Source organism: Hypanus sabinus, chromosome 19 (assembly GCF_030144855.1).
Source record: "Hypanus sabinus isolate sHypSab1 chromosome 19, sHypSab1.hap1, whole genome shotgun sequence".
NCBI lineage: Eukaryota > Metazoa > Chordata > Chondrichthyes > Myliobatiformes > Dasyatidae > Hypanus > Hypanus sabinus.
In genome coordinates, this window is record NC_082724.1 from 77,406,507 (window position 1) to 77,433,559 (window position 27,053).

At 38.7% G+C, this 27,053-nt stretch overlaps 1 protein-coding gene across 4 annotated transcripts in view; it reads left to right on the forward strand.

Annotated features, from left to right (window-relative positions):
* Positions 1 to 26,757, forward strand: part of LOC132378082 (interferon-related developmental regulator 2-like) — a 36,832-nt gene extending 10,075 nt beyond the window's left edge. For all 4 annotated transcript variants that reach the window (XM_059944817.1, XM_059944819.1, XM_059944820.1 and 1 more), the window contains 10 exons: positions 769 to 853; positions 949 to 1,073; positions 4,747 to 4,904; positions 7,902 to 7,952; positions 15,461 to 15,639; positions 17,350 to 17,458; positions 19,189 to 19,323; positions 21,631 to 21,759; positions 23,016 to 23,111; positions 24,422 to 26,757. In XM_059944817.1, coding sequence (XP_059800800.1) covers positions 769 to 853; positions 949 to 1,073; positions 4,747 to 4,904; positions 7,902 to 7,952; positions 15,461 to 15,639; positions 17,350 to 17,458; positions 19,189 to 19,323; positions 21,631 to 21,759; positions 23,016 to 23,111; positions 24,422 to 24,502 — 1,148 coding nt within the window. In that variant the 3' untranslated portion in view covers positions 24,503 to 26,757. The remainder of the gene's footprint in view (positions 1 to 768; positions 854 to 948; positions 1,074 to 4,746; positions 4,905 to 7,901; positions 7,953 to 15,460; positions 15,640 to 17,349; positions 17,459 to 19,188; positions 19,324 to 21,630; positions 21,760 to 23,015; positions 23,112 to 24,421) is intronic.
* Positions 26,758 to 27,053: the final 296 nt, after the last annotated feature.

A 27,053-nucleotide genomic window follows, 5' to 3' on the forward strand; every position in this document is an offset into this window, starting at 1 on the left:
ATTTTGCTGGCAAGACTAAATGGATATTTTTCGTAAGGTCATGTACTAGTACAGCTTGGTTAAGAGAGAAAAGGATAGGTTTAGTAAGTTGATCATTTGCATTGAACCATATTGTAGACAACAACCTTAAGAGTTACTTCTCAGTCTGAAGTTGGTACTTCAAACTTAATTCCATTTTTCATTGGTTCCTCCTTGTCATAATATTTGTTTGGGATAGGATTTACATTTTTTCTCAATTAGTAGTAAAAATCCTTTATGGAAGCTCTACTCTCCCTCCCACCACCCTGTGCCTTTTGGAGAATGTCTAAAGTCCCTAAAGTGTAATACTTGTGTGCCCTAATAAATTGGATATTGGGACTCAGTGCTAGGAATAGAATTGCCTAACCCATTCATTGTTGGGTCAAGCAATTCACACCTGATGCTATCCTCTGATTGTAACTTCTCTTACCAGAACTCTGCTTGACTTTATTTTCCTTTCTCCTGTTGCTAATTAGACCCTCCCTCTATTGAGGGCCTTCATCTCACAGATTTTGTAGCTGTTATACAGCTTGTTAAGGTTATTGAATTGTTTGGGTGAGCAATTTGTTTAAAGTGTGACACCTGAATAAAATGTTTGAAAGTTACTGATCCAGATTGCTTCCCTCAGCAGTTTATGTATAGTTTAAAATATTTTTTCTGCTCTTGGGCTGTTCCTGCAGTCTTCCTAAGAATTTCTGAATGGGTAAGGGTAAGGTGGTAAACGGTCACGTTTGCTTTCTTTGCTTTTAGGAAATGAAGCCATTAATGTGCAGATGGCTCAGGAGGAAGCGGAGGATAAGTTGAAGGAATGTATTGATAATACAATGGACAAAAGGTAAAGAACACCACAGTTATATTTAGATTACGTAGTTGTTAGAATCCTGTGGTATATAATTTTATTATTGTTACTTTGATCTTTTTTGTTTTCAGTGCTAAAACAAGACAAAATGCCCTTGAAAGTCTCAGGCTGGCATTCTCTTCCAAAATCCTATCGGACTTTTTAGTGGAAAGGAGAGTCACTATCACTGATTGTTTGGAACGTTGCTTTAAAAAGGGTATGTACACGTTTAATCTGAATTGAGGTTACAGTGTCCTCAGCTTAAGTAAGTGGCTGTTTGTTCCTTATTTCCATTGCTTACAATGATCAGAATCAGTACTGTATTATACTCCAAAGTTTCACCTTCAGTGATTGGATTGATCCTTTGTTCCATTGAACTGAAATTTACCTTAAAATAAAACCACAAAATGCTGCAGCTGTGGGCAGCATGGTAATGTAACGCTATTACAGCCCAGCGTCAGAAGTTCAGTTCTGACATCTATAAGGAATCTGTGTGTCCTTGCCGTGGAATGCATGGGATTTCTCCAGCTTCTCCAAATACATACCAGTTAGGTTAATTGGTCATTGTAAGTTGTCCCATGAGTAAGCTAAAGTTAAATTAACGGTTGCTAGGTGGTGTGGTTTGAAGGGCCTATCCTGTGCTGTTTCTTAGTAAGTAAATAAATAAATAAACAAATGTAAGTCAAATTGGATTTGTGGAGAGAAAAAATAGTGGTAGTCGTTTGGACTGATGTTTTTTTTAAATTGGATGTTGTAGCTTACTGGTAATGAATGTTTTTGGGCTTGTTTCCCTATTATGATATAGGAACCAATTTCCCATTGGGTCCGTTCCGGCTCTCACAGAGCAATCCTATTAGAACTATTTTCCCCTCATTTCCATACAAGACTCATTACCATAAGACTTAGGAATAGAATTAGGACATTTGTCTCACTGAGTCTGCTCCACCATTCAGTCATGGCTGATCCTTTTTTTTTCCTCCTCCTCAGCCCCACTCCCTGGCCTTTTCCAATTACCTTTGATGCCATATCCACTCAAGAACCTATTATGCTCTGCCTTAAATACACACAACGACCTGGCCTCCACAGCTGCCTGTGGTAATAAATTTCACAAATTCACCACCCTCTGGTGAAATAAATTTCTCACCTCTGTTTTAAATGGACACCCCTCTATACTGAGGATGTGCCCACCATGGAAAACATCCTTTTCATATTTATTCTGTCTAAGCATTTCAACACTCAAAAGGTTTCAATGAGATCCCCTCTCATCCATTTAAATTCCACTAAGTACAGAACTATCAAATGTTTCTCTTTTCCCAAAATCATCCTTGTGAATCTCCTCTGAGCCCTCTCCAATACCAGCACATCTTTTCTTAAATGAGGACCCCAAACTGTTCACAGTACTCAAGGTGAGGCCTCACCAGTGCCTTATAAAGCTTCAGTGTAATATCCCTGCTCTTGTGTTCTAGACCTCTTGAAATGAATTCAAACATTGCATTTGCCTTCCTCACCACTAACTTTACTGGCAAGTTAACCTTCAGGGTGTTCTGTACAAAGACTTCCAATTTCCTTTGCATCTCAGATTTTTGTTTTTCTCCATGTTTAGAAAATAGTCTGCATGACAATGCATTTTCCAACATAGCATTTCATTTGCTACTCTCTTGCCTGTTCTCCTAATCTGTCTAAGTCCTTCTGTAGCTTAACTATTTCCTCATCACTACTTGTCCCTCCACCAATCTTTGTATCATCTGCAAACTTGGCGATAAAGCCAACTATCTATTCCATCCTCTAAATCATTGATGTACTATATGAAAAGAAGTGGTCCCAACACCGACTCCCATGGAACACGACTAGTCACTGGCAGCCAACCAGAAAAGGGTCCTTTTATTCCCACTTGCTGCCTCCTACTAATCAACCAATGCTCTACCTATGCCAGTAACTTTCCTGTAATACCATGGGCTCTTAACTTGGTAAGCAGCCTCGTGTGGCACCTTGTCAAAGAAATTTTGAAAGTGCAAATATACAACATCCACTGCATTCCCTTTATCTATCCTACGTGTAATCTCCTCAAAGAATTCCAACAGGTTCGTCAGGCAAGATTTTCCCTAAAGGAAACCATGCTGACTTCGGCCTATCTTGTCCTGTGTCCACAAGTACTCCATACCCTCATCCTTAACAATTGACTCCAACATTTTCCCAATCGCTGAGGTCAGGCTAACTGTCTATAATTTCTATTCTGCTGCCGTCCTCCTTTCTTAAAGAGTAGAAAGGAGCCTACTCCTTTCTAAGGATGTTTGCAATTTTCCAGTCCAGAGTCCAATAATTTTTGAAAGATCATTACTAATGCCTCCACGATCTCTCTCACTTTCTCCTTCAGAACCCTAGGGTGCAGTTCATCTGGCATTCATAGCAAAAGGATTTGAGTACAGGAGCAGGAGGTTCTACTGCAGTTGTACAAGGCCTTGGTGAGACTGCACCTAGAATATTGTGTGCAGTTTTGGTCCCCTAATCTGAGGAAAGACATCCTTGCCATAGAGGGAGTACAGAGAAGGTTCACCAGATTGATTCCTGGGATGGCAGGACTTTCATATGAAGATATTTAGATTGACTAGGCTTATACTCTCTAGAATTTAGAAGATTGAGGGGTGATCTTATTGAAACATATAAAATTCTAAAGGGATTGGACAGGCTAGATGCTGGAAGATTGTTTCCGATGTCGGGGAAGTCCAGAACGAGGGGTCACAGTTTAAGGATAAAGGGGAAGCCTTTTAGGACCGAGATGAGGAAAAACTTCTTCACACAGAGAGTGGTGAATCTGTGGAATTCTCTGCCACAGGAAACAGTTGAGGCCGGTTCATTGGCTATATTTTAGAGGAAGTTAGATATGGCCCTTGTGGCTAAAGGGATCGGGGGTATGGAGAGAAAGCAGATACATGGTTCTGAGTTGGATGATCAGCCATGATCATAATGAATGGCAGTGCAGGCTCGAATGGCCTACTCCTGCACCTATTTTCTACGTTTCTATGGTCCATATACCCCTGCAACTTATTCTTTCTCAAGTGCCCATTGACACTTTAGTTTTTGGCCACTTCATCTACCAGTACAACTTTGGGATGTGGGAGGAAACCAGTAAACACAGTGGAAATCTCAAGTGAACGTTCAAGCTCCACGTGGGTTGCACTCAACCTACATCCCTTTAACGTAAGACAACAATGCCAATTGCTGCACCACCATTGTGCTTGTTCAAAGCTATGGAAAGAAAAAAATTTTAAACAACGTCCCAATGGCCTAACATTTTAACTCCAATTTCTGATTCCCATTCCCCTTCTGATGTGTTGGTCCATGCTCTTCTTGCGCCGAGATAGGCCACCTTCAGCATGGGTGAGTGACACTTCATATTTTGTCTGGTTAACCTCCAACCTGGTGGTATAAACATTGATTTCTCCTTCTGGTTTAAAAATAAATCCCTCCCATCTTCTATTCTCCACTCTGGCCTTTTTTCCTCATCTCACTTGTCTTATCACCTCCTTCCCTTTCTCCTATGGTCCATTCTCTCCAGCCCTTTATCTTTCCATCCTATGTGGCTTCACCTATCACCTTTAGCTACCCTTCTCCCCCTCACCCCATCTTTTTATCCTATCGTTTCCTCCTTTCCTTTTCAGTCCTGTAGAAGGGTCTCAGCCTAAAACATCAACTATTAATTTATTTCTGTAGATGCTGCCTGACCTGCTGAGTTCCTGTGGTATTTTGTGTGTTATTTTAAAGAACTGTTAAAAGATAGGGTTCAGGACGAATGAAATAAGAGGATGTTTGGGCAAACATGAAAACTTTAAGTCCAGAGGAGACGAATCCCATAAAGCAACTTCAATTTTTTTTAACATTTCTCTCACAAGGCAAGGGTGAAGAACAAGCACTTGCAGCTGTTGTCGCAACCCTATTGTGTATTCAGCTAGGACCGTGCAAAGAGGCAGAGGATGTTTTCAAAACCCTGAAATCTATTTTAATTAATATCGTTTGTGACAAATCAGCTAACCTAGCTGCCAAATACAACGTAAGTATTCTAATTTCAAGTAATGCATGTGCAAGGCTTCATTAAATTTATTAGGTCAAAATAATAAACACTTAATGGAGTTTATGGGGAGTCAATTGTTAAATTGATACCTAAATGACAAAAAAAAGCATCTTCAAGGACGGATATGCGTCATATTTTGGATGGGTTACCTGTTGTGCAATGTAATGTAGGCACAAAGCAGATAGTGTAGTTTTGCCGAAATTCAGAGATGCCTTTATTTTTGGAGTTTTCGGGCATGGTTGCCATCTCTCTGGAAGTAGTTCAGATGGAACCAAAAATTCATCTTTTACAGTTTATTATTGGGGTTGCTGGGAGTCAGGAGTCAATACTAGGAGCTTGTCCCTTGCTTACAATTGTGTGCAAACTAAAGAAGCAAAATCAAAGGCAGAGTGGTTCCCAGATTTTCTGTTTTATTTTTTCTGAAAGTCCAACATCTCGATTATTTCGTTTTAAACAAAAGAATCAATAAGCTAGTGTTTACATTAAGTATCCAATGAAATACATTAAAACACATAAATTACTGTCGCTGAAACAAATGGGTCAAAACTGTAAATGCTTAAGGTACAAAAGCACATTGTCTGAGATTCCAAGGCCTTTGGTTGGGTCGACATGATACACAAGCCAGAGCATGAAGAAGACATGCCCCTGCAGCAGGGTCCTCCTCTGTACACAGCACATGAATCCAGAGCAATGACAGTTTCGCACCAGCAGCAGCACAGGAGTTGCCAGTCAGCATTGAACTCAATGTAGGACTGCTTTAAATGCAGCTCCACGTTTTTCCATGGGGTTTACTCCCACAGCTTCTCTCATGAATGGGCATAGTTGCAAGGCAGTTGGAGCTTTGAGATCAGAGTTTTCCTTCTAGATGAGCTGCCAATCACGGCTACGGAGCCCTTTCTGCCCAAAGCAACTGGATTTAAGGTGACAGTAGCCTGTTTTTGCCCCATCTCCTGTCAGTAGAAACAGTTCCAGCTGGCTTAGTTGCTAAGCCACACGTGAAGACCAGAGCTGGACTTGATTATCAGAGGCTGTTTGAGACACGTGCCATCGGAGCATTTAGTAGGTGGTGGGAACTTAACTGCACAAACCCTTTCCTGCCCAGCTATAACAACTTTTGTAAACCATCTGACAAAACTCGTTCCCAAATGTGATGCTCATATGCCTTAAAATTCATGGCCATGAGTAATAGTTCCATCTATATTTTCAATGAAGGCATGTACAGAGAAAAATCAGTACCAGTCTCTGCTAGTAATACATTTCATGGTGCTAAACGTATGAAGATTTTATTTGGTGCTAGAAATAGAATACAATAGACTGTCAAGGTAATGATACATCATCCTTTTATGTCCCTTCTGAGTTTCTATCCCTTCAGAAAAAGATGCAGGAGTAGACCATTCATTATATTCCTGTATTGACCTCTTACTCTCTGATTCCCTTAATATAAAGCAATGGTAGCATAGCAGTTAATACGTTGCTATTAACAACTTGGGACATCGGAGTTTGGCGTTCAGTCCTGGCATCCTCTGTAAGGAGTTTCTACGTTCTCATGAAATGCCGGATTTTCTCAGGGCTCTCTAGTTTCTTCCCACAGTCCAAAGAACTACTAGTTAGTAGGTTAATTGACCATTGGAAATTGTCCTGTGATTAGGTTAGGGTTAAATTAAAGGTTGCTGGGCAGTACAGCTTGAAGGGCTGGGAGGGCCTATTGCTTACTGTCTCTCTAAATAAATAAATATGTTCATTTATCACTACCCAGAATATACTCAATGATTGAATCTCCACAGACCACGGGTAGAGAAGCCTAAAGATATTCTCTCCTGATGATGAGGGAATTTTTCTTCATTTGTGTCCTGTTAGGACTGTTCAAGTAACCTCATCTGGCAAACCCATCACCATTACTAGCAACATCTTGACACTTGACACTGGCTGTGCTTAAAGGGGAGAATATTTAATTGTTTCAAGGTTTGTGCTGTTATTCCATGATATTTTTATTACAAAGTCTGGTACTGATTTTGTACATGCCTTCATTGAAATTATTTTTAAATAGTTAGAAATAACATTTTTGTTTGTTTGCCTCATTTCCAATATACGTAGATTCATTTCAGAGGTTCTGGACCCTTGTAACCTCTCTCTGCAAGTAGGTGAACCAAATATTCTGTCCTGTTTATCTTTCTGAGTGGTTTTAAGGTTCTCAGGAATTTGTACAAATTATTATTGTACAGCAATAAACGATTACAGTTGCATTAAATTGATATAATATAAAGCAATGTTGCTGTAAAGCCTCATAATGTTCATTCACAAAAGTGCATATTAGCCAAAACAGTACAAATTATGCAAACCTGAGAGCCATGAGAGAGAAAAGTGCCTGTGGTGGATCTTTCATAGATATCTGGCTAATAGAGATTTCGGAGTACCAGCCTAATTTTGAGAAATAAATAATTATTTTATTGGTGCCAAACAATTGATAATAGAGCATACAATCATCACAGCAATATTTGATTCTGTGCTTCACGCTCTCTGGAGTACAAATCGATAGTAAATATAATAAGAGTTTAAATTATAAATCATAAATAGAAAAGGGAAGGTAAGGTATTGCAGAAAGAAACCGAGAGACAGGTTCGGATATTTGGAAGGTACGGCCCAGATCCAGGTCAGGATCCGTTCAGCATTCTTATCACAGTTGGAAAGAAGCTGTTCCCAAATCTGGCCGTACGAGTCTTCAAGCTCCTGAACCTTCCCCCGGAGGGAAGAGGGACAAAAAGTGTGTTGGCTGGGAGGGTCATGTCCTTGATTATTCTGGCAGCACTGCTCTGACAGCATGCAGTGTAAAGTGAGTCCAAGGATGGAAGATTTGGTTTGTGTGATGTGCTGGGCCATGATCTTTTGCAGCTAAACCTTCTGACTTGTTTGTCATCCATCCAGTTTTTCAGTTGAGGCAAACGTTGCCATGATCACTCTTCTATTGCTTCTTTTTAGTGTGCCACAGCTCTGGGAACATGCTGCTACGTAGCTGCTAATGAAGCAGAGGTGAGTTTTAAATTGGAGCATAACATTGTTTTTATTATTGAATAGCTAATTACTATGAAGATGTAATTGTAAATATTGTTTGCAAAATAATGCATTGTGATAGCACTGAACAGTTTGGTGCTTGATGCTTTTGCTTGTATTAAAGTTCAAAATAAACCTTTCAGGTGTATGTGTACAATAGGTATGTAACTAGTTCTTTTAGTCTGATATGAAGGTTACGTTGTTCACCTATCTACCAATGCTTACTTAGCATGGGGCTCCCCCCCCCCCCGTACACTTGTTAGTTGTATTACCTTACAGATGGTGGTGTTCCCATACATGTGTTGTTTTTGTCTTCCTCAATAGTAGAGTTTGTGAGACCAAAGGTGCTGTCAGAGTAGTTTAGGCAAATAATTGCAATGTTGTTTTTGTAAACATTGCATCCAAGGTGCACTTAAGAGAATAAATGTTTGGAATTTAGAATAGAGTACTACCTTTGTCCTAGATGACGATAACTAGACCGCTGGTGGAACCATACTTCCAGGCAACTTGCAGTCCACCTAGTTCCTGACTTCTGACTTGTAGGTGGTAGATAGGGATTAGGGGAAACAGGAGTTGTGTCCATATAATACCCTGTAGTGGTTAATACAGTGCTGTCACAACTCGAGAGTTTGGGGTTCAATTCCTCTCTGTATGTTTCCTCCAGGTACCCTGGTTTCCTCCCATAGTCCAAAGACATACCAATGAATAGGTTAATTGGTTGTTATAAATTGCCCTGTGATTAGTTTAGTGTTTAAAAAGATGGGTTGCTGGGTGGCTGGTCAGTTTTCGCGCTCTCTCTAAATGAATAAAGATCCTGGCCCTTCTATTGTGACATCTGTTTATGTGACTGATGTGGTTGAGTTTCAGATCATTGACAGCCACCGTTGCCACGCAATGTGGCAATGTTAATGTCATTGAATCTCAAGATTTGATACTTAAACTTGCTCTAGTTGGAACTGGGCATTGTCCAGTTTTGTTGTGGTATGAATGCCATTTGTCACATAAAGATTTAAAGATTAGCTTCATTTGTCACACATACATCAAAACATGCAGTGGAATGCATAGTTTGTTTCAACCACCAATGTAGTATGAGGATCTCTGGGGAGAGGCCACAAGTGTCACCGTGCTTCCAGCACAACTTGCTAACCCTAACCCATACATCTTTGGAATATGGGAGGCAACTGGAGGAAACCAAACCAGTCATGGGGAGAACACGCTGTCCTTACAGAGTGGCAGGAATTATTAGCTTGTGTCTGAATTTTGTCAAGGTGTTGCTACATGCAGGCATTTATGGAGCATTTGCAAATGGAAATAAATATTGTGCAGTCATTCGTGAACATCCTTATTTTTAACCTTGTGATGGATGAACTGGATGAAGCACATGAAGATCATTGGGCTTGAATACTACTCTGAGGAGCTGCAATGCTATCCTGTGACTGGGGTAACTGATGTCTGACAGCTACATCCACATTTCCTTGTGCAAGGCAAAACTCCAACTGTTATGGTGCTTTACCCATTGGATTTAGGTCTACAACACTCCAGTCGCTTGCTGCACTGATGCCCACGGTAGTCATTCCCACCTCGCTGCTAAATAGCATTTAGCCTGTTTTTGTGAACAGGTTATTCCGAAGCATTTTCCCAGGAAGTTCAGATAAATACCTGTATTAGAATTGTGTTGGAGGGTAGCTGGCAGCCTCATACCCCAGTGAGATAGGGGTATGCCTGTCCTAGCCTGTGAAGTCAGCTCCAGCAGACTGGGCGGATAAGATACAATGGCCAGGAAGGTGGCTCTGCAATATTTTGTGGAGAGTAAGGCACAAAAGTCATCCACTGCAACCAAAGGAGACCCCACTTGTTCTACCACTGGACCCAGAATTCCGAGTGTGACGGCTTTTCTACTTTATAATTGTCCCTCACAGTTTTCTTGTCATCAATGAATGCAATGGGCAAACACCAACTGTATTGGAAAAGCTTAGCTAAAAGTGCAGCTACTGGAGGACAGGTCTTTAGTACTTAAGCTATCTTGTGTCTTGCCCAGCTGAGATCATTGAATGCAACCATTTCAAATTCACTGAAGACTAGCTCCTGTCGTAAAGATATCAGGAAAACGCTCTCAGGATTTATTAATCAGTAATGCAAGGAAGATGAGGATGTTGATGAAGCCACCTCTTTTCATCAGCTCTTTGTCTCTGTCCTGCACCACTCACAACTAAAATATGGTTGGACTGCAGAATCTGATCTTTAGGCTCTTGAACTAGAAGGGATAACTTCACTCAATTTCACTCGCTCATCACTAAGCTGCTCTCATAACCTGTGAACTCACTTTCAAGGCATATTCATCTCATGGTCATGATATTTATTGTTTTTCTTTATTTGTAGGGTTTTTTTGCAGATTGATTGTATGACCTGTTGAATGTGGTCTTTCATTGATTCTGTTGTGTTGTATTTACTGTGCATGCCCGCTAGAAAATGAATTTCAGGGTTGTATACACTAACATGTACTTTGATAATGAATTTACTTTGAACTTTGGGATTTATTCTATTTAGCATGTTTTTATGAATTGGACAGATGTTATTCACAAGGATTGTGCTCTAATCATACATACCATTGTTTCAAGAGCAATTGCATTTCCTCAGCTGATTGGCAAGGGCAAGTTCAAATAGTCTGTTTTTCATGTTGGTTCACACACTACCTGCCACATTTGTATCCATCAGGTGCCTCAGTGCTAGTGCTATCTAGCCCTTCTTAGTGGTGAACGTCAAAGTTCCCCACACTGTGTATACGCTGTGCCCTCGCTACTTCAGTTGTTTCTTCCAAGAGTTGCTGTGCATGGAGGAGCACTGATCGTCTGAAGGAGGACAATGGGTGTCTGAAGCCCATCGCTCGCACTGGGGTATAGACAGCTGATAGCAAATTGCCAGAGGCCTCTGTCTTGGGCCAGTCTTTTAAGTTTTCCCAGGTGTAGCCCATCTCCTTGGAGTATCCTTTCTCTCCCAGGGATGATGGTCTTTGGAGCTTCTGTTGGTTTTTCTGTAGCTCTGGGTTTTTACTGGATGGGATTGCTAGCCCCATGCCTAACCCTCCTTTTCACAGCTGGGCTTGGGACCCTCCATGGCAGAGTTAAAATGGGTATACTGCGGAAGAAATTTTCCTGCTGATGTTTAAGCTGATTTCATTGGAACTGTAGTTCATTATGACTATTCTCACTATTCCTTTTGGTGTCTTCCTAATGGGAAAGGCCATACCCGGGGTATGTGATAGAGGAATCTAGGACATGATTCTGTGATTACAGCAATGTCAGGTGGTTACTTGTACTTGAGGTAGCTCTACTAATTTAGCCACCAGTCTCCAGAGGGTTGTATGGAGGACTTTGCAATGTCAACTAAGCTGGAAATGCTGTCCTAAATAGCTGCATCACCGTTTGGTACAGGAGCTGCAAGTCCCTATAGAGTATTGCAAGGACTGCTGAGAGGATCATCAGGGTCTCTCCTCCACCTGTCAGAAGTGCTGTGTACACAGGGTTCAGTGAGCTCTCCTATCCATCAAGCAATTTCTTTGATCCCCTACCTTCAGGCAGGAGGTAGAGTAGCATTATGACAAGAATGGGAAACAATTTCTTCCCACAGGCTATGCACTACTGAACTCCCTGCCACCATCTAGGTTTCCTCATGTTTGAAATGCCAGTAGTGTTATCCTGTTTTCTTTTTTAACTTGTATATCCACCTTATTATTTGTTAGTTTAGCAGTGGTAATATAACTTTGTGTTGTATCGTGTCTTTAGAAATGCCTCATTTCATTTGGTGGTATACATGTGTACGGTCAGTCGAATGACAAACTGAGCTTGAATTTGAATTTAGTTTTGAAGATCAACTCTAAGTGGTTCATTTGGATTGATTGTTTTACTGCTTCAATATTGTGGTAATGGCACAGTATGCCTTACACTTCATTAAATGTTTGAGGGTCTAGCCACATTTAGATCAGAACACAGAAGGATTTCCTGCTCTGAAGGGCATTAGTGAGCCCAGTGAGTTTTCCTGGCCATCAGGTGGTTTTCGTGGACATCTTCAAGGTTTTTTAATTCCAGTTTAACCAAATTTCTATTCCATAGGAGGACTTCATCTCATTTTCTGCTTTGTTAGTCTGGATTTCTGGATTGGATTCCAGTAATTTAACTGTGAGACTACAGCAGTTAATCCTACAATTTTCGGTCAATGGTCCCACTACTAATTGTGTTACATTGTAAGAATTTTCAAGGTAAATTTTTATATCCTGGTGCTTTAGACAATCAACCACACCCAGCCACCTTGATTGCTCAATGTGTTCAAGTCGAAGTTAGATAGCACCATAATGGGATAAAGCTTATCTGCTGTGTAGAAGGCATTTATTTGAGTTGTTAATAGTCTGAAAAGTAAACAAAATTATAGTCATTGTCAATATAAAGAAAATGCAAATTAAAGTTTTTTGATAAATTTCTAATAGCTATGATACATCCATATTTCAGCTTTAATTTTTAACTGTTACAGAGTATTCTTGGTTTTAAGTTTTTATCAAGTGAGCTGACTTGGTACGAGACTATCTCTGTTGTCATTAATCCATAAGTCATAGAAAGACATGGCACAGACAAAGAACCTTTTTGGAACCTCTTGCACTAATCCTACATAAATCCCACTTTTTATTCTTGCATCCCTTCAACTCCCCCAGATACTACCACTTAACTGCACATTAGGGGCTACTTATGGTAGCCAAATTAATCTACCAATACCTTCCAATCCCTAATGAATTAAATTCAGTACCTGATGACAAGGCAAGAAAATTACCAAACCCCTCGATCTTTCCCACAGGAATATAGTAAACACAAGCTACAGAAAAGTCCTGAGATCTGGATTGAATCAGGACCCTGGTATTGTGAGTCAGCAGTTCTACTGGTTATGCCAATGTGCTGCCCCATAAACATTTTGCTTATTAAAAGTGAACCAGTATATTAACCACATTAGTATATTTCACTGAAGTACATTATACTGTATAATACAAACAATTTCTAATTTATATAAAGTTGCATAGAACATTTATTTAGAGGTACAGCAAGGCTTTGGGCCTATTCCAGACTAATCTGGGATTTGGATATGAGGACTCAGTTTTGGTTCGGAATGGTGGTGGTCACTTCAATTGCTTGCATGTTTTGTGTTTTTTTTTCTTTCTCTTGTGCATTGCGTGTTGGTCTTTTTTTTCTTTAATTGGGTTTCTTGTTTTGTGGCTACCTGTGAGCAAGCAAATCTCAAAAGTTGTATAATTTATACTTTCTTTGATAATGTTCTTGAATCTTGAATCTATAGGTCTTTCCAGCCCTCCAAGCCACACAGGCAGCAACTCCCGACATCCCCCAATTTAACTCTAACCACGGGACAACTTACAATAAGTAATTAACTGGTATGTCTTTAGACTGTGGGAGGAAACTGGACCAGCCAAAGAAACCCCTCATATTTCCATTGGCAGGGTGTACAGACACCTCACAAAGGACACAGGAATTGACTCCAAACTCTAACATCCTATGCTGTGATATTGTTGCACTAACCGCTACATTACCATGGCGCCATTGAACATAGAACAGTACAGCACTGGACAAGCTGTTCTGCCCATGAAGTTGCGCAGATTTTGATGCCAATTTAGAATGCCTTTTTCATATATATCTTCCATATCCCCTCATCTCACCATTCCTTCATATTCATGTGTCTTATCTAAAAGCCTTTTAAACTCCACTACACCGCCTGCTACTCCTGGCAATATTTTCTAAGCATCTACCATTTAAAAAAATCTGTCCCCTATATCACATTCAAACTCCCTCCTCTAACCTTAAAAGCATATTCTCTGGTATTTGACATTTGTATTCTGGGGAAAAATATTGATTACTATTTGCCTTCACATGAAAGGATGAATCCTCCAATACATTAATTACAGATTAAATGGGGAAAAATTGATTTTGTAGGTCTGGACTCTTGAAACTCAAACAACCTATAAATAAGTTAGAAAAGTTAGCTGTGAAACTTTAGGAGTGAAATATTTTGTGAGTATGATATAGAAAAAATCAAGCAATGTTGCTAAAACACCTGAACTGGATACTAAACTGGGGATGATTAGTAAATGCCCTTTTTTCTGTGAAGTTGGTGGAACAAAACTTCTGAAGTATTCAATGCATAGTTACTTATACCATCTGCTTTGTGCATGCAGCAGAGGATACTTTTCCATGTTAAAAATTCCACTAGTTGTTTCTGTGAGCCAAAGTCACTTTCACAAGTGTTCTGACAGAAGCTGCCTGTCAATTTCATCTCTGCTTAAACCTGCAGAGTAGGGGAGTGCATCTGTTTTTTGCTCTTTATTTATAACTTTTTTTTGCATGAGCTCTAAAGCAATCAAGGAAAATGTGCTGTCACCTTCTATTGGGAACATTGCAACAGCAAAATGTATTTTAATAATTACTGCAAAAAGAATGTTTGTATGGTATCTTCAACATTAAACGTGTTTTTTTTTAATCACTAATCTAATCAAGTTTGTAAATGTTGTTATACATGGACTTAATGAATGTTTTATGTAATACTGTTGGGCTTGCTCAGTATGTTTTTCAAGCTAACCCTGACTAGTTTAATTATGCCTTAGACTTGAATTATATGCATAGACCTCAAATTCCTGTGCACATGATGTCTAGTTCCTGTCACCCTGTTATATGAAAATGTTACTCCTTTATAAACATAGAAACATAGAAAACCTACAGCACAATATAGGCTCTTCAGCCCACAATGCTGTGCCAAACATGTACGTACTTTAGAAATTACCTAGGGTTACCTATAGCCCTCTATTTTTCTAAGCTCTATCTACCTATCCAGGAGTCTCTTGAAAGACCTTATCGTATCCGCCTCTACCACTGTCACCAGTAACCTATTCCACACACTCACCATTCTGTGTAAAAGAATCTTACCCCTGACATCTCCTCTGTACCATATTTCTGGACAGCTGGGATCCTAATTTTAGCACTGAGATGCATTATTCCACTTCAACTAAAAGTTACAATATTTTGATAGTTTAGATAATTAGCTAAGTGAATAACTTTGGCAAGTAAGTCATAATGATGGTACTTTTTGTAATAGAGAATGGTGAAGTTGGCAAAACTGCTGCAATTATTGTTGATTTAACGTATTGGCCTTAAGCTGACAATGAAATTCATCTCTTGTGTATGGTGCTGGCTACTATCAGGCCTTAAATGGTGCATGCCTGTAAGGCTGTAAGCAGTGATCCAAATTAAGGAATGTTGAACACCAGTTAAGTTAATGAATTATTGGGATACGAATAGCAAAGCCCCAAAAATGAAAGATCAAACATTCTTTCTACACCGTAGTTCTTTATGATATTTAGTTTGTTCATTTACATCAAAATAAAGTTGTAAACCTGCTTCATATATCTTCTTGTTTGCTTCTAACAATTATTCCTATATCAGGACCTTGCATCTTGCCTGACATGTTTGGAGAGTGTCTTCAGTGCTTCATATGTAAAGGGGGATGGATCAGTGCCCTCCCACAATTCTCAGACTCAAGTCCTTCACTGCAATGCCCTGCAGTCATGGTCCTTACTGGTTACTATCTGTCCACCCTCCAAAATTCAGAAGTTCTTGGAAATGTACGTATGAACATTATTAGAAATGAATACTACTTTTCGGTTGCCTTTAGTTGCAAGTTAATGCATTTCTTCCTTGTACCACTTTATACTAAAACCAGCTTGGGAGCCTTGGCACCTAAATTGGATTGGGAGACCATTTCCCCAAGTAACTACGCTCTGCCAGATAAAGAGGGATCTCCCAGTGACCGCCCATTTTAATTCCAATTCCTATTCCTGTTTTGATGTGTCCATTCATGGCCTCTATCAGGTTGAAGGAGCAACACTTTATATTCTAGTTAGCCTCCACCTGATGGCAGGAACATCGGTTTCTCAAACTCCAATAATTCCTCCCCCACTCCCCCATTCTCTATTTCCATTTCCCTATCTCAGCTTATCTCTGTCTACCTGTAACCTCCCTCTAATGCTCCTCCCCTTTTTCTTTCTTCCATGGCCTTCTGTCCTCTCCTGTTAGATCTCCCCCATCTCCAGCCCTGTCTTACACCAATTAACTTCCCAACTCTTTTCTCACCCCCCCACCCTGTTTCACCTATCACCTTGTGTGTCTCCCTCCCATTCCCCCACCTTTTTACTCTTGACACCTCATCTTTTTTCTCCAGTGTTGCTGAAGGGACTAGGCCTGAAATGATGATTGTACTCTTTTCCATAGATGTTGCCTGGCCTGCTGAGTTTGGCATTTTATGTGTGTTTACTTGGGAGCCTTGTGATTGGTCAGTAATTAGTAGTATTACAATCGTAGAGACTGTTTGTGCACACGAGAACAATAGCCGTTCTATGGCTTCAGAAGAAATTTTTAGATTGCTTGTCCTTAAAATCACTGGTTGTTTGCATAATGTAAGTTGCTGATCTGTGTGAAAATAAATAAACCATCCTTGCATTTTTTATTATTTATTTAGACATACAGCAGGGAACAGGCCCTTCCAGTCCTTCCAGCCACAGCACCCAGCAACCCCCTACAACTCTGATTCAACCCTAACCTAACCACAGGACATTTACAATGGCCATGTAATCTACCCAGTACATCTTTGGAGTGAGGGAGGAAACAGGAGGGCAAGGGTTAAACTCATGCATTCCACTGAGAGGATATACAGAGACTCCTTACAGAGGATTGAACTCCGAATTCTGACAACCCAAGCTTTAATAGCGTTGTGCTAATTGCTATGCTACCATGGTGCCCATTCAAAATTTAAACATTTTGAATGTTTAAATTTCATTGCTCTATTTCATTGCATATCATATTTCCTTTTTAATTAATGTGCCAAAGCTAATTAAGCAACTTGGAAGAAATTAGAATTTGGATTGCTTAATTGTAGCCTCTTCCATAGCTGACATTCTGGAATGATCGATTCAGCTGATGGACAGGCAGTGAACTGGTCAGTTTTAAATTGAGCACAAGTCAAAATATGCTCCTCTTCTGTTCTCTAATTCCCTGACAATGACAGTGGTGCTATTCTCCCTGGCCTCTGCCTTACACCTGTTAGAAATCATGTGAAATGTTCCAATAATTACCTGGATGCCCCTACCCCAACCCATGAGGCAGATGTATACATCTGGGCTGCCTTCCTCAAAATAAGTAACAACAGTACTATCTCCTAGGTATCTGTGTCTTTGGACTGTATAGAGAAAATAAACTTTAATTGAAAGGAAAACTTTTAAGTGTTCTACTGATTTGATATGGAACTGTACTAATGAATTATTAATCATATTTTTCAGTCATATGTCCAAATTACCTGGCCTCCTGTGTAGTGACAACTTGAGTTTGCGAATAGCAGCTGGGGAAGCGATAGCACTTCTGTTTGAGTTGGCGCGCAAGACTGATCAAGTAAGGAGCCTTTTAATGTTCCTTCTGAGAGAGGAGAAACTCAGATTCGATATTTTTTTCCCTTTTAGCAATAGTTTACTATTTATTTTTGGGAAAATATATTAAGTATTGAGGGGTTTGGCACTTTTTTCCCACCTTCTCAAGAGATACCAAATATGCTTCTTGTGGGAATTGGAAGTGCTGTGTTTGTGTCTAAGATTTTTGTTGGTAATTCTATATATGCTACATTTTCTTTGGTTTCATTCCTGTCCTTAATTATAAGCTAAAGAATACAACCTGACTCTTTTGTCAATGAGTCATTAGATAAGCAGTTATTAAAGTAGTTATATTCATAAAGACACCAGAATGGTAAAGTAGAAGTTAGCACAACACTATTAAAGCTCTAAGCGTCAGAGTTTGGAGTTCATTCCTAGCATCCTCTATAAAAGAGTCTTTACATCCTCCCCATTGAATGTGTGAGTTTTCTCCGGATGTTCTGGTTCCCTCCCGTACTCCAGAGATGTACCGGATAGGTTAATTGATCATTGTAGATTGCCCAGTGATTAAGTTAGGGCTAAATTGGGGTTGTTGCATGGCTCAAAAGGCTGGAAGGGCCTATTCAGTGCTGTATCTCTAAATAAATAAAATAGAACGTTAACATCATGATTGAGCATTTGTGGTCAACAGGTATTTAAGTCTGAGTAGTATTTCCAGGTTTGAACAAAATTTAAATTACTTACTAGTATTTATGATTTAATCTTGTTGCCTTGAGAAATTATTAACTGGTGATGAGCAGAAAATTTAATGGTCCTTTTGCATCTGTCATCAGAATCTTTAATTACAGATGCCTAAAGAGAAAAATATACTAATTCCAAAATATAACCCTAGTTATATCAGGTTGAGGTATGTGGTAAAGAACTGCTCACTCTAGTTTGGATAAATAAGTTATATAACCATAACCATATAACAATCACAGCACGGAAACAGGCCATCTTGGCCCTCCTAGTCCGTGCCAAACTCTTAATCTCACCTAGTCCCACCTACCCGCACTCAGCCCATAACCCTCCACTCCTTTCCTGTCCATATACCTATCCAATTTTACCTTAAATGACACAACTGAACTGGCCTCTACTACTTCTACAGGAAGCTCATTCCACACAGCTATCACTCTTTGAGTAAAGAAATACCCCCTCGTGTTTCCCTTAAACTTCTGCCCCCTAACTCTCAAATCATGTCCTCTAGTTTGAATCTACCGTACTCTCAATGGAAACAGCCTGTTCACGTCAACTCTATCTATCCCTCTCAAAATTTTAAATACCTTGATCAAATCCCCCCTCAACCTTCTATGCTCCAATGAACAGAGACCTAACTTGTTCAACCTTTCTCTGTAACTTAATTGCTGAAACCCAGGTAACATCCTAGTAAATCGTCTCTGCACTCTCTCTAATTTATTGATATCTTTCCTATAATTCGGTGACCAGAACTGCACACAATATTCCAAATTTGGCCTTACCAATGCCTTGTACAACTTTAGCATTACATCCCAACTTCTGGATTAAACTTGAAAAAAATTTGAGTTGCTTTTGAATCCTGATGGTGCTAAATTGTATTGCACAGTAAAATGCCAGTATTCCTTCAAACTGAATGATTTGCATTTATGTAACTTGCCCTTTGATACTTTGAACTAGTGATTAGCTTTCAGCTTTATATTAGTTCTGTTATCTGATCCTATTTTCCTGTGTTTTTTGAAGGACTATTTATATGAAGACACTGGCCAGCTCTGTGAAAAGCTGAAAGCATTGGCAACCGACAGTAATAAATACAGGGCCAAAAACGATCGGCGAAAGCAGCGCTCCATTTTCCGAGATGTCTTGCATTCCATCGAGGTAGTTTTATTGGGGATGCCATTGTAAGCAAGAAATGTTGTAGTCAGTACAAATGGATACAGTAGCTCCCTGCAGACACTGATGAATTTAAATACAGGCCAACATGCAATTATAGATTGACACACTGTCAGAGTTGCCCTCTTTCAAATCTTAAACTAAGTTTCCATCTTTTTCCTAAATCACTACTGAAAAAATGTATCTGACACTATTTTAGAAATCACTGAAATAGATGATGCAGGAATTACAGAACTCTGCATTTAGTTGATTTCATATTTCCCAGATTGCAGCTGTAACTGTGCATCAGAAGTACAGTTTAAGAAAGCGAATTGTATTATACAAATCCAAATCTTTCAACATACTATCTTAACACTAAAATGCATATTTAAGCATTCTATGTTTCTCTCTTGAATCCTGTTATCTTCTGTGTTATTGAGTTGGTAAGTGACTGGGCAAAAAAAACCCAAGTTGCTTAAAGTAAAAGCGGAATATTTTGATCTGCAAATATTTCATTCAGAGCTTAAAAAAAAAAGTCCCCTGAATGGCATTATTGCTGTATTAAACTTGAAAATCAGTGGCAGGAAGTTACTGTAAAACTAAAGTTTAGAAACACAGAGAACCTACAGCACAATACAGGCCCTTCAGTCCACAAAGTTGTGCCGAACATGTCCCTACCTCAGAAATTACTAGGCTTACCTATAGCCCTCTATTTCACTAAGCTCCATGTACCTATTTAAAAGTCTTTTAAAAGACCCTATCGCATCCGCCTCCACCACTGTTGCTAGCAGCCCATTCCACCCACTCACCACTCTGCGTATTTAAAAAAAAAACAACTTACCCCTGACATCTCCTCTGTACTTACTCTCCAGCACCTTAAACCTGTGTCCTCTTGTGGCAACCATTTCAGCCCTGGGAAAAAGCCTCTGCCTATCCACTCAATCAACACCTTTCTGACTATCCAAACGATTAGTATCTCAGTTTGATCAAATAATTTTGTTTATATAGCAGTTAGTGCACAGTTTGGCTGTTTGAACACTGTAAGGATCATAATCATTGTTACATGCTAGTAAATAATTGGGAGTATATTTGCTATGTAAAATTGTGGTTACCCTATTGAAGGAAGGATGTGGTTTGTGGGTACATTAGAGATTTACAAACATGTTGCCAAAATTAGAGAGTTCTAACAGTGAAAAAGGTTGGATAGACTGGGATTTCTTTTTGTAGATAGCTCAGGCTAAATTTTTCATGTATTTTTGGGGTTGTGGTCATCACTGGCAAGGGCAGTATTTGTTACCTATTAATGATTCTTCCAAAATGATGGTTAACCATATCCTTCAATTACCATGGTCCATTTTATGAATGTTCTTCTATACTGCTGTTGGTCAGGAGTTTCAGGATTCAGACACAATAAGAATGAAGGCATTACAATATATTTCAGGTCTGGATCCTGGAGAAGAATATGCAGGTGTTAAATTTCTGATGTGCATGTTACCCTTTTGATGGAAGAGATGGAGTTTTGGGAGTGCAAGTAGTTTTTAGATGAAATGCTCTTTAGCCATTGTTTACTGGTGGATACAGTGCCATTGGCCTGTTTGGTCTTCGATTTTGGTCATTTAGATTTGTAGAGCTGTCCTCATCTTGACTTGAATCAAACACTTTGTGACGCATTGATTGTGAAAAACGTTTGGTGTAACCCTTGCCACATGATACCCATTTTTGAATTGCCCGGTGGCCAATATAGTGATGGTACAGCAGTTAAGTACCAAACCAGTAATTGAAAGCCCGAAGTCAACGATGCAAAGATACGTGTTCAAATCCTAATTGAATTTGATAATCTGGTGTTGTGTATGTGGCCTGTTTACACAACTATGTTATTAATAACAACGTTGGAGACACGAGTTAAGTTTCCATGGTTCTTTACTGGTCGAGTCTGAACTTTAACACACATATATACAGATCCATGCGCGATGCAAGGACGTGTTACTACAACATAAAGTAGTCCCTTATTATAATGTAGGCTATACGGTAGTCCCAAATTTTAAAAAAACACTTGGCAATAATAATGTTAATGACTAAAAATTACAGGATTGCTGTAACAATATAATGTCCCTCTGGGGAAGAAATTTGGTAATCTTGCCCAGTCTGGCTGATGTGTGACACCATGTGGTTGACTCTTAACTGTTCCCTGTTAGTTGAAAGGCAGATAAGTGTAAATAATAACAGCAGGCCTTGCAGTGCCTGCATCTTAAAATAGTTTTATTTTAAAATGTGATCTTCATTATGAAATCAGTGGTTTCCATAACTGTGCAGGATGAAGACTGTCCAGAGGAAACAGTTAAGTTTGGGGTTGAGTGCCTTTACATTGACAGCTGGGCCAGAAGAAGAGCTTATGATGCCTTCAAAGATGTTCTTGGGTCTGGTATCAGACACCACCTCCAGGTAAAAGCAACAACCACAATTCCAAATAATTTAGTAAAGCTCATTTGGTTGATTCTGTGAAATTCATTGCCACAGACAGCTGTGGAGACCCAAGTCATTGGGTATATTTAAAGAGGGTTTGATAGGCTCTTGATTAATAAGGGCATCAAAGGTTATGGGGAAAAGGCAGGAGCTTGGGGTTGAGAGGGAAAATAATCGGATATGGTCGGATGGCAGTGCAGACTTGGATCAGCTGCATGGTGTAATTCTTCTCCTGTGTCTAATGGAAACAACTCTCCATCACCAACCTTTTAAAGGATGTGCAGCTTCCAGCAAGGAATTATAAAGGGCAACATTCTACTTTTTCTTTTCTGTATTCTTGCCGACATTATTAAAGCTCTTGCTAGACATGGGTTTGTTTTTCTGCAGTGCTGGCTAAAGGAGTCTAACTTGTTAGAGACCATGTCCTTACTTATCTATTATGACCACATCTCTAGTCCCATCAATTTATCATTTGGTCGGTCCTTTTGTAGGGCTGTAGGAGGTCGTGAACATGCCAGATGTTTACAAAGAAGATTATGCTTTTCAAATGTAAACTATTTAGTAAAGTTAGAGGGAGAGTTATGACGTTACAATTCCTGGGTGTTACATGTTATAGCTGTTCAGGAGGTAGGTGAGACCATACCTGGAATATGTACATTCTGGTTACAACACTATTAGAAATAATGTCATGATGCAGAGAAGATTCACAAAGATGTGATCAGGTCTGGAGGGCTTGAGTTACAAAGAGAGGCTGGATAGGCTGAATCTCTTTTCCCTGGAGCGTAGGAAGCTGAGGGATAACCTTACAGAGGTATATACACTCATGATGTGCATAGATCGGATAGGTATGGGTTCTGTTTCCCCTAGTAGATAGATTTAAACTAGTGGGCATACAGAGTTCCGGTGGGGGGGTGGGGGGGGGTTAAAGATATAATTAAAGATTAATTGGTATCTTGAATGAGGAACATGTGAGGATTGTACAGGTAGTTGAATGGACAAGACTTGGAGGGATGTGGAATTAATGTAGGCAAGTTCGTCAAGTAAAGATGAGCATTATTATCAGCAAAGTGCAGTGCTTTTTTAAAAACTTTTCCAAAACTGCCAAATACCAGCCCGTTTTTTATGACGTATGCTCCATGGGCAAAGATAAAATTACCAATTTAAACTAGAGATCGTTAAAATAATTCTGGTGATGACACATTATAACTTCTTAATAACTGATGCTGTTCCTGCAGCACAATGAATTGCTGCGAGATATCTTTGAACTGGGTCCTCCTCTCGTATTGGATACTGCTGCTATCAAAGCCAATAAAATTTCAAGGTTTGAAAAGGTATGTGTTTCTAAAGTCCAAGTAAATATTGGTATGAAATATGCTACATATTTAAGTAGATTATTAAAAATGTTATGGAAGTTTTGTAGTATTTTTCCACTTTCCCTTTCTCCTTAATCCATTGGGAATATATGTGAATGCATCACATTTTGCTCCTTGGCTACTAAGGGACAGATGGGATGTAGAGTTTTACATTGCAGAATTTTTGTATAACAAATGATAATGGGAGACTTGAACTTTGAAGTAAAATTCAAGACATTCTAATTGATTAGCAATTCTATTTGTAAATTCTAGGGTTGCCTTTTCACTCTTTTTTTACCTTATGGAGTTGTTCCTATAAAAGCATTGTTCAGGAATGTGACATCTCAGTCTTAATTTGTTGCAAAGTTGCTTACAATAAACTGGATTATAATTAAGATATGGTCCATTGTTGAATAGTTGTTTAGTGTTTTTTTTCATCTTGTATATTCTGAAGCCTTTTGTAATGAAGTTAGTCATTTCAATATTGAAGCTTATTGTTTATGAACCAATCAGTAAATTGTCTACCTTCCCTTTGACTCCTACTGACTTACTGACTAGCAGAAACATAATAGTGTGACAGGGCTTGGGCATACTCCTTCCATGTAATAAAAGACTATCATTCCAATTTAGGCTAGTTGATCATGTACATTGAAATAATGAAGACTGGGACTGTTCAGCAGACCAGGCATCATCTGCAGTAATGAACAGTCAACATTACAGGTCATGGAGTGTTTCTACAGTTTTCAGTTGTTATTTCAGATATCCAAATCTGGAGGGGTTTTTCTCATTTAGAATCACCCAATACATTGGGGTGGTCATGAAGAGGTACATGCCAGCTGAGGAATATTTGCCATTGTTGCATGAAACTAATCTTTGGAAGGTGCACTGATTTTAAAGGACATTTGTTATATGTTTTAGGGGCAACTTCTTTCTCTCCACCATCAGATTTCTGAACAGACGTGAACCAACCCATGAACACCACCTCACTATTTCTGTTCTCCTGTTGCATTTATTTATATATATATACACACACACATATTTATAGTAAATGTATTGTACTGTATGCTGCTGCAAAACAATAAATTTCATGATTTATATCAGTGATATTAAATATTCTGATTCTATTGAAGTATAAGCAGGATGTAAGCTACTATCTCTTCCTGTTGTACTTTATTTAAAATCTATTTAAAATTTTAAAACTTTTTCTAAGGACATGGTTACTAGATATTTTGTAATTATTATTGTTAGAAGTAAAAAAAACTGTTCTGCTTTTCCTTTTTTTGAAACAGCATCACTACAACTCTGCTGTATTCAAGGCAAGGACAAAGGCAAGAAACAAAGTCCGCGATAAAAGAGCTGATGTACTTTGAGAAACCAAAGCAACCATCATGTTAGACCTCTGTTGCTGCTCACTGTGAATATGAATTACATTTAACAGGGTTTTCAGTATTGTGTAAGCAATCATGGAGCCTTTTAACACTGCATGTACACACAAATCGTTGCTGTGTTGACTTTTTATTTAACTGAATTAGCATTTTAAATTGTGTAGAAATTTAACAGATTCTCTGTAAGATTGCCTCTAAAATAATGTTTCTATCAAATCAAACCATACAGTAAATTATCTTTTCTCCATTTGATCCCTTGCCTTGCAAAATGAATTTGTAAAGTTAATCATTTTGTTGAAAGTATATTAATGGGGAAATTGATTAAATATTTCAAATTTATTTAATTTTGCAAAAAAAAGAAAATCCTAAAAATTAATAGGTAGACTTTTCTATTGTTTTCTACCTACACTTTGTATCAGCAGGTATCTGCTTTTTAAATACAGGAATAGTGAGATCAACTGGGACAGGAGTTGAATTTGCAGAAGGTAGTATACGGTTCATTTGGTGACCAAACATGGTAACTGAGATGTTTATTTTGGAGTTGACATTTTTTCTGGTTACACCTGTAAGTTTAAACTCAACTCCAAACTTTTGAATTCTCATGGACGTAGTCAACTTTTTTTGTCTTGTGATTTCCAAGATCTTTGTCCATAATTTAAATCATGCACCATATGGAGACTGTTTACGTTTAGTATGGTTTACTTAAAAATGCACGCTTCTGCCTTTATTGCATAAATTTTAGATTTTTGCTTCATTTGTTTATAAGCAGTATTGTATTTCCTTTCTGAGTCTGGAATATCAATCTTAAAAGTATTTATTCAGGGCAAATAGATTTACAATAGACTTGAAATTGAAATATTGTTCATTCAATTTGTATCAAAGAATTAGTATAACAGAAAATGTTTTTCATTAATTCTAGCCAAATGAATGAAACAATTGGTGCTTTTTAATATTTATCTTGAGTTTTGTGTTTATAAAGCTTGTTGCTTATGTTACCTCATTGCGAGGGTTTCTGTCCCAGCTTCTAACTGGGTAGGATTTGCACACCTTACCAATATTGCTCCAAGACCAGAGTGCCGGCCGAAAATGGTTCTCTTCTTCTGACCAGTTGGTGTATCTGTACAAGATGTACTTGAATATTCTTCTTTTGGGCAGTGTAACATCAGAGAGAGTACAGATTCACTGGAGAACAGTTGAACCAGGTGTCCTCCAATTTGAACTGGGCTTCTGAGTGATTCCATCCAAACATACAATTAGTCTACCAGCTTAGTGATGTGTTATTTTTAAGAATTATACAAATAATATTGCTACTGGTATTTGCATTTTTCCCAGGAGTTGTGCTTTTTTAAAAATCTGGGTGCTGTATCTACAAACTTATTAATTTTAAATAACACTCAGAAAATGCTGGAGGAGTTAAGCAGGTCAGTTAGCATCTATGGAAAAGTACACTTCAGTTCTGATGAAGGGTCAACTGTTTATTCTTTTTCATAGATATTACCTGATTTGCTGGGTTCCCTCAGCATTTTGTGTGTGTGTGTGTTACTCTGGTTTTCCAACACCTGTAGAATCTCTAATTCTCCAGAATTTTCTTCTTGTGTTATCTCTGTCCAAAATACAAAAATCTTACATTATCTTAGTGGATTTATGTTTTGACTTTAGTGCTTTCAGTTCTGCACCCAGTCTTTCTTATGTCTCCAATCAGTAGACTGAAAATATACCTCTTGGAACAAAAATCCACTGGAACTCATACTGGTCTAACATAATTAATACTTCCTGATAGTGGCATTTACTGATTTTATAAAATCCAATTAAAGTGAAGAATAAAACTCATCATTGGTTGAAGCAAATTGATGAGTAATGTAGAGATGACAGCATTAAGCCTGTTATAGTTCCATTGTATTTGTTGGCGGTTTAGCTTGTCTGCAGTGCAAGTGAATCCCATACCTGAATAGCCAACAACCACCTGTCAGATTGGAAAAACGACTTACAAACATAACTGCCTCACTCCCCTTCCCCAGGAGATTAATTTAGATGAATGGCATTTAGGATTCCGAGAGATACAAGCACCCGGTATTCACCCAGTTTGATGGATTTGCCTTTAGCCCAGATTATTTACAGGTGTGTTTATGCAAACTGTTTCTGGCTATCAAATTATTTTATTAAAATGAGGAACGAATTCTGTATATGTGCCTTTGCATAACGTGTGCTGTATCTGAAAGAGCTTATTAAAAACATTATGAAATTAATTCTACATATTTTTGTATTGTTGGTGGGATTTTAGGGAGGGGGTTTGAAAGTATGGAAGGTAAATTTGGGGAGCAGGATTTTGAATACTTTGGGAACAGATGCCTTGGGTAGGAGTGATGTATTTTAACTCCTGTATATTTGTGCTCATTTTCATCTTGTTGCTATGCCTTCATGTAACTCTTTAAATGGTGAATTGTTTGCCAAAGAAACATAACATCTCAAAAAACACATATGGTTCCTAATTTTTTGTTCAATGAAAACATGAGGGGCAAATATGCTCCAGTAAAAT